General features: G+C 31.6%; 1 protein-coding gene across 2 annotated transcripts; it reads left to right on the top strand.

Annotated features, from left to right (window-relative positions):
- The first annotated feature begins 1,432 nt into the window (after positions 1–1,432).
- LOC148271131 (uncharacterized) lies at positions 1,433–7,768 on the top strand. 2 transcript variants are annotated; one of them, XR_015825191.1, is made up of 5 exons: positions 1,445–2,010; positions 2,082–2,268; positions 5,586–5,826; positions 5,980–6,171; positions 7,116–7,478. XR_015825191.1 is itself a non-coding variant. In XM_088241803.1 (4 exons), exons 1-4 carry the CDS (start codon positions 1,693–1,695, stop codon positions 7,636–7,638), a joined length of 1,269 nt encoding a protein of 422 aa, XP_088097929.1. In that variant the 5' UTR covers positions 1,433–1,692; the 3' UTR covers positions 7,639–7,768. The 2 variants fall into 2 exon arrangements, 1 of the variants encoding a protein (XP_088097929.1); XM_088241803.1 differs by lacking the exon at positions 5,980–6,171 and having other exon boundaries at positions 1,433–2,010; positions 7,116–7,768.
- The last annotated feature ends 736 nt before the right edge of the window (positions 7,769–8,504 follow it).

Raw genomic sequence — 8,504 nt, 5'->3', positions numbered from 1 at the left:
AAAAACTTAATTATTGTGAAGTTTTTTTAAATTATAAAATAATCGAGAAAACAATCGTTCTAAAATACAAACGTCAGAACAAGCGCGGGCTACCGATATAAAAATTAAATTGTTTTGTAGAAAAATATATTATCTTTGGCCAGTTTCATGCAAAAAATGGGATAGATTGGTTAAGAAAATAACGAGATATGGTTATTTTTTCTTCGTGTACCTGAGGAATGATGCTGGTAGTAAAGGGTTAAGTGCCATAATTTTAGAAGGCTCAGGGTAAAACACGGTCTGACTTTTTTTCATTAACGCGTATTCCCGTATTGTTTCCCTGGGTTATGACACTAAAGCAGTGATTTTTGCACAATTTTGATATGAGCACGACGAGATCCCTTGGCCAATCACATGAGAAGATAAAACGAAAGACTAACCCCTTTGACGAATATTTAAATAGTTCAAAAACTTCCAAAATAAATAACGTTTGTCTTTATTTACGAAAAAACGTTTGTTCAACTAGCTAATAGCAGGAAAGCCAAAACGTTTAGGCAGGACAACGTCTGTCGGGTCCGCTAGTAATAAATAAAAATAGACCTTATTTTGATAGCTATCCCGTTTATTAAGTTTAGTCTTTACTTTAAATTGCAATCATTCTTTTTGCATTTTTTTACTGTGCGTGTTTATGTTTATTTTCTTTTTTTCGTATTTTTTTTCTTTTTAATTTTCTTTGCAACTGTAAGTTTGTTGTATAGAATAGCTGAGTAGTACAATAAAATGAATTTGAGGCCGCAGTTATTTGATTTTGCTATTCCATATAATATGAAAATATCATCAGGTATAAATTTGAATTTATATAAGTACCTGTTTCCGCTTGTACTTTTTATTTATGGAGAATACTTTTTTTTTATCAACAATTGCCATTCAATAATTCGGTAAATGTTTAATTTCCTGAGGCGCGAAGCAGGGTAGGGATAAAGTAGGCAGACCTTATTTTTTTAGCGACCACTTTCCTTGGAAAAAATAATTTCAGCAGCAGTCCAAAGTTTAAAGCAACCTTCCGTTTTAGAAGTCGTGGAACTGTAAAAATGCACGAAGAATGAATGACGTTTTACTTGAATTTTATTGTGCGTCGTGGCGATATAAGTTATTTATTTTGTTCAATGAAGTCCTGGTGCTGACCCTTCAGGATAACAATCATTAATCCAAAAAAAAAACATGATTTAAATCTTCCTCCTCAAGCTGACATTCGCACACTGCAGAGTCCCGGGCATGGATTTTAAACAGGTGAGAACCATCCAATACCTACTGAAATATAGTCGGTGTTGGTACATCTTTGTCAATAGTGTATACTTAGAGTACTCTATGGTCGAGTCTATGCTCTGCGCCGTCTGCATCGTGTCTGCGCGGTTGCCGTCTATTCCGTATATACATCTAGTTTTTTGTCTATTCCTGCTTGTCTGTGGTCTGTTATGTATCAAATGTCACCTGTCAACCGCCTATTCCCAATTCACAGTTTTCCTCAATTCATGGTCTCACGTCTTGTACTATTAACCCGTGTCTCACGTCTCACCAAAATTCACAGCATCTGCATTTCAATTTCTCGATTTCAAATAAAATAATTTTAAGCCTTTGATAAATATTTTTTTTACATTGTTCCTCGGATTTTTAGATATCAATGCATTAACCGCTCGAACTAGAAGTATAACTATGTTTCCCGAAATAAAAAAAGAAGCCTTGATGGATTACAACATTTTTGAAGAATTTTACTACTCTACAGTTTGTCACGTTTGTAAACTGAAAAACCAAACTCTGAAAACTTGCAAAAATTGTCAATCATATCGTTACTGTAGCGTTGAACATCAAAAAATACATTGGTCAACACATAAGAGTTTTTGTAAAGTTCTGCACACTTATTTAAACAGGAAGAAATATGTGCCTTCTGAGAACTGGTTACAGACCAGAATGCAAATGAAAGCATTTCTTGAAAATGGATTGGCACGCCCTTTAATGCCAGCCGAAAATCAGGTAAATTTCCCTCTTATGTTAATATTTACCATAAAAAAATATATCTAATGATATGTTAATATATTGTCCAGGTGTGGATGTTTCCTAGGGCTTGTTCAATTTGTAAAGAAACTGATTTCACTAAACTATTCGATTGTCTACATTGCCCTGCTGTAAGTTACTGTTCTAAGCAACACCAATTACTTCATAAAGACGTCCATTCCAAAGTTTGTAATGCGATGAGTTTACAATATAAACTTTACTGCGCTCGTATGAAAGGTAAGTAATATAACAGACCATTATCTTTTTAGAAGTCCGCAACAAATGAGAGTTTAAACTCTGAATACTAATATTTGCACTAATATTTGGTTTAAAATTTTGCAATGCATTATTTTTTATTTATTTTATGGTTACATATTTTTTACAGCAATTTACATTTAGTTATATATGCTATAGCTTTGATTTGTAGTAAAAGTATACATACATATTAATATGCAATGTCAAGTGGTGCAGTCGGCAATTAATTTTGGTGGTGGGTCGTATGAATATGTCAATTATTTTTGGGGACCACACGACCGTCGATGTCACTGTTTCTCGTGAGAGCCGAACACAACTGATTTAAAACCAATGTGCTTAATATGCAATTCAATAATTGCTCTGGTGAAAAAATACAATTTGAAATGACATTTCAATACAAAACATGCCGACTACAACACCCGTTACCCTAAACATTATAATTTACGAAATAACATTGTGAAATCCCTAATTGATAGCCGGGCTGCGTGTACTGCTGTGGTCCGTTTAAGAACTGAATAGGAACCCGCAGGGCCAAAAGGGAGCACTTCACGGGCTGGATCTCGTGTATTAACAATTTTTATGTTCTGTAGGATGTTTTATAAAATTTATGCAGCTTCTAATAGATATAAATAATTTTATAATAGATATAAAATTCCATAAGTATAAAATATAGTATAATAGTAATTTTCTCAAACTTTCGATATCACTAGAGGTTTTGTGATTTCTTGATTTATACTGAGTTAGTAACAATACCTCTGTGCGAGTGTCGAACAAAAGCCTAAAATCTGTAATACCATGATTTGTTCAGTACTGTTTGGTTTATTAGAAAATACTGGGAAAGTTAGAAAATTTGGCAGAAACTGAATTTTTAATCTTAAATGGAGTTTTGTTCTTGGGAATATAAATACATACTAGAGTTGACGCCATGAGAGAAGTCCTGCGGTGTCAAATTGAAAAACTTAAAGTGACGGATACTGCTTCTTAGCTATCTTTGTTTACAATCTTTGTTTTACGAGTGAGAATTGTTAAGAAAGTAAAAAAGAAAATATGTTCAAAGTATTGAAAAGTAACGCCCGTGAAATGATTCTAAAGGTGAAAGAGTGTTGTGAGTCAAAGTTAAAATAAAGACAATTCCATTACAAAAAGTTTGTTGCCGTGTAGCCGCCATGACAAGTAATATTGAATGATGACAGTTTAAAAAACATTACCCCACTTAATGGAAATACGAGTATTAGGAGTATTGAAAAAACATTTCCATTTAAGAATATTGTCATGGAAATGACATATTTTAGTCGTTCGCAGTGCAGTTGGTAGTGCCGCGAACTTCTATGTGGGAAGTCTTAGTTTCGAATTTCAGTACAGGTCAATTGTAAGCATTTCCAGCTAATTGTTCGTAAATATAAAGGATATTTAGGTCTAAAATGAGCCGAGATTTATACTACATAAAATCCTAGGTGAACATTAATTTCTTATCACAGGTGGTTCTGAAAAAACCATTTCGAGGGAGAAAAAGCTGCAATCACCTCTAAAAAAATCGTTACTCCTAGAAAGAAACAACCCAATCCAATTTTTTTTTAATCTGGACGATTTTGATTTAGGTGTTATTCGACAGAAAATACATCACTTTTATATTGTGAAAAAAGAATTGCCAACTGTTAATAAATTATAGATGGAATTAAATGCTGATATAGATTTCTAGGCTAGTAATATGACGTTGCGAGAATATTATGAAAAATCGGTTTTCGTTTTGAAAATTGTAGATCTGAACGAAAAGTATTAATAGAATGCCATGATATAGCAGTGTGGTGTTCAAGATATATAGAAACTTCGAGGAAAAATAAATTTGAGGATAAGCGGCCCGTAGATTTTTTGGATGAAACATATATTCCACACATAATGCAAATAAATGTTGGCAGAGCGATCAAGAACAAGGACTTTTGGTTTTTGTATCCGCAGGTGATCGTTGGATAATGCCCACGCAGGTTCAAAAGATGGATTAGTTGAAAATTCTTCATTAATTTTTATGTCGAAATCCACGTCTTCGGACTATCGCGACAATATGAACTCTGTATTTTTTTTTTAATGAATGCGGGAGAAAGTAGTTCCAAACTTACCGTATTTAGAGCTCCAACGATGGCTAATTGTAAATCTGAGATGCAAGAATGGCTGAATAGAAAGGGAGTGACTTTTTTGGAACAATGGACTAAACCTTGTCTCTATGAACTGATAAAAAAAAACAAAGGGCCACCAATTTTCGCAATAAATCAATTACTAAAGGAACATGGTCATAAAGTTGTAAAACTGCCGACATACCACTACTGCAAACTCAATCCATAGAAAAAATTTGGAGCTTAGTAAAAAGACGCGTTGCAGAAAAAATTGTTGCGCAAGATCCAAAAAAGAAATCAAAGCTTTCTTTAATCAAAGCAAGTATTACACCCGAAGATTGGCGTATTCAGTGCAAGCACGTGGAAAATGTAGCAGATGAATTCTTCAAACACTATGCACTGCTAGATATTGAAATTATCAATTTTATTATATTGACAGCGAGTGATAGCGATACAGATTCCTATACATCAGGTCCAGAAAGTGATAATGACTGTAGTATGTCCTGTATCCACTGTGATCATAGTTATTTTTGAGACCAGCAGCCTCATTATGCAGTCATAGCCGCAGCCAGCAGCCTCTTTGGTTGGGAGGATTTATTTTTTTCTCGACTTTACTCGGAGTGTTGGTAACGGATTGGCACGTAGGTGTCGAGTCTCCACTCTATTCTAGCAGTGATCGCATTCTTGCGTTATTAAGTGTCATTTATGCCGGAATTACAAATTTATTCACTTTGATAATTAAGGTTTTTGTTTGATTTTCCTGTTCCCTTCACATTTACATAACTTTTACAATACTTTAAAGACTGGAATCTATTATTTTTTTTAGCAGATTACATGTTAAATTCTTTTTAAGTTAGTTTCTTGTGTATTTAAATGTATTTATTTTGAACTTTTGTACAATTTGTAAATAATGTAAATTTACTTTTGTGGGAAAGTAAAATCTTTTAATACGGCAACATTTCATCTGTCGATCGCTGCGCTGAGTCTGCGGGACTTCTTTCGTGGCACTTACTCTATCGATAATCGTTTCTATTTTCATTCTAATTATACAAAACATTGTACCTTAAAAATACAGTTTCCGCCCATCTTAAGTTTATTGCTTTCATTATTTTTCTTTAAATAACTTAAATCCATATATGTATTTTAGAATTTGAGTCTTCCAAAATTCAATTGAAAAATTAACTGTTACAGGTATTAGTGATGTAGTACTCAACAGAAATATCACTTTTCAAGAAATATTAAAAGTTTTCTGTGCCCCTTCGGAGAATAAAACGAATATAACATTTACAAGAATGGCGGACAGATTATCTCATGTTATGACAATAATTAATGCTTCAACTATTTGTGGTATCCTTCAAGATAATAAATGTTCATACGATGATCTGACCATTCATATTGTAGGTGTAACCTATGAATGTTCTAATTTTAGCAGGTTAGTTCATCCCCCTGTTGACAGATATTTTTTTTGACAAATTTATTCTAATGACTGAATGAAAATATTCCAGTTACTCAAGTGTTATTATTAAATAATTGTTCACCTATCTCCTTAAATGTTATGGTTGTTAATTTTCTTTTTTATTTACAGAAAATATCTACAGCAGGTTGTACTATTAGAGATTGTATCGTTACTTTTTAAAAATTTTATACTTATATAAAAAAATATCAACACAACTACTACTTTTCTAAGTTTACATTTAGGACAAGTCTATTGATGCTGAAAAGGAAAACAAACCTTACTATACCTATAACTTGCATGTTTTTTATGCAAATTGAAAATGTAATAAGTTACCTATTATTAATTATGGCTTTCTGGAATTCTTAAGAGCTTTTATGATATTTTCACCCTACTTCATTATAAATATTATTTATAAAATCATCCTAAAGCAATCTATATCAAGTTCATAAATATATGATTTATTCTGCATATTTATGCAGAATGTAGTCATCTATTTCTAAAACCAGCTATCTCCCTATGGCTGCCATAGGGAGATAGCCGGTTTTGGAAATAGACGACTCAATTGTTTTGGTTAATCTTTTATATTTTATAAATATAATGATATCAATGCACCGTATTTTACATTTTTAGTGTTGGTTATCAGGATCAATGACAATGTGTATTTATGATAGCATATTATTTTATCCTTTTTAATACAAATACTTAATATACGATTGAATCAAACAATCAACATATATATTATATACAATCCAAGAACTTCGCCTTACACTATGAAATCATTTTCTCGCATATTAAAAAATATATATTTTGTACAAGTTATTCAAACTTGAATAATGTTTTAAACCTTAAGCTATGAGTAGAATTTTTCAATTACATTTTACTTCATCATATTAATTACACTGTTTGCCCAGGTAGACTGGAATAAAAAATGAATTATAGATATTAATTTCTGAATTTGTGTGTGAGTTTGTTTGTGAGTGAGAATACAACTGTCTTTTAATCATTTAGCTTATCCTATTATATTAATGGATATTTTATCACTGATTTAGTAACACAAATTTAAAACAAGCAAGGTCAAAATTTTATGTTAAAAAAAATGTATGTGGACTTGACTATACTGATATAAACAATATTGTTTTACGCTAAATTTTTTTGCTGTGTACTGTAATAACATACCTACAATCATCTCATACAGCATGTTTTATATTAATGACTTCAGATTATACAGTACATTTATTTGTTTAACAGTTTGTTTTCTGCTCCAGGCTTATTTGCGAACTTATTTTTCACTGGATTGGAAACCTCAAATCTCTACAGTTGGTATTTATTGGACCGGAGCTTGCCGATGAAACAGTACCTGATTGGGAATACTGCAGTTCTTGCCAAAATCGAAACATACAAGTTCAATATTGTTTTGAGCCAAAATTGTATTCCGAATATTACAATTCAGCTAGGTATAAAATTCCAAATATAGTTACAATATTCAACTGTGGTTTTCATGAATTAAACCATTCCGAATTTGATTTATGGGGAGAATCTCTGCCGTTGCTATTGGTTCCGAATGTGCCAGTAATCTTAACTTCATATACTTATACAGAATCAATTCAAGATCTCGAAAGAATAAAAAATATATTTCACGGAACTTGCCCAATCGATATTTTGCGACAATGTGAAAAGAATGATTTTCGTAGTCCTTTGCCTTTGAGGGATTGGATCAATACAGATGAAATATATTACAATAACTATTATTTTTCTATTTTAATGAAACCTTTTATTAATCAAAAGTAAATATAAATATAACTTAACTGCCTTGTATAAAGTACAGTAAAACTTTTTTACGAATTATAAATATCACAAACTGTATGAATTAACAATATAACCTACTAATGATTGAATTTTGTCATTTCAATGTGTGCATTTTTACTTTAATTTAATATTAGACTTTCACTTGAGTATCTGGAAAGGGAAACGAGCATACATAGTTTCATGTTGATCGGCATCTAATACCGCCATTTTTTTATTTTTAAGATCCTGATGTACATTTTTTCTTGTTTTTTTTTAGTGTGTTGAATCAAAATAAATATTTACTTGATATGAGCTAATTGCAGGTGGAGTGAAAATTGGAGGGTCATTTTAAAGGTGAAGTAAACTCATTGCTTAAATTACTTTCTGTGATAAGTATAATCCAAAATATTTTTTACCTGGTGCATTATGTATAAAACATCAATGTTAAAAAAAAAATGCAACAAGCTCATAGAGTCAAAACTTCAAATACAAAACTATGACTATTTGTCATTTGGTTCACTTGACCTGCAATGGGCTCATGTGGATTTGACATGCACATAATGAATTCTAATACCTACTAGTTCTTTAAAGACACATCGGAATAGATTAAAGATTATAATAAAATAAATAAAACAACTTTGTTTTTAACCACTAATTTTATTTTTTTTTAAATTCCGCCGATCGGTTTCAAAGCAAACAAGCTTCTTCGTCAAGGCTTATGTAACTAATGAATTAATTGACAAAGAAGCTTATTTGCTTTGAAACCGGTCGGTGGGGAAAATAAGATAGTGGTTAAAAACAAAGTTGTTTTATTTATTTTATTATAACGAATAACCACAAAGTTAGTGCTTCAAATGTAAAATTTATAT

The sequence above is a fragment of the Micrasema longulum genome, unplaced genomic scaffold, assembly GCF_059751315.1.
Source record: "Micrasema longulum isolate JH-2025_06_02 unplaced genomic scaffold, ASM5975131v1 h1tg003078l, whole genome shotgun sequence".
NCBI lineage: Eukaryota > Metazoa > Arthropoda > Insecta > Trichoptera > Brachycentridae > Micrasema > Micrasema longulum.
Note: the sequence above shows the minus strand (reverse complement) of the source record. Positions and strands in the feature narration are given on the sequence as shown.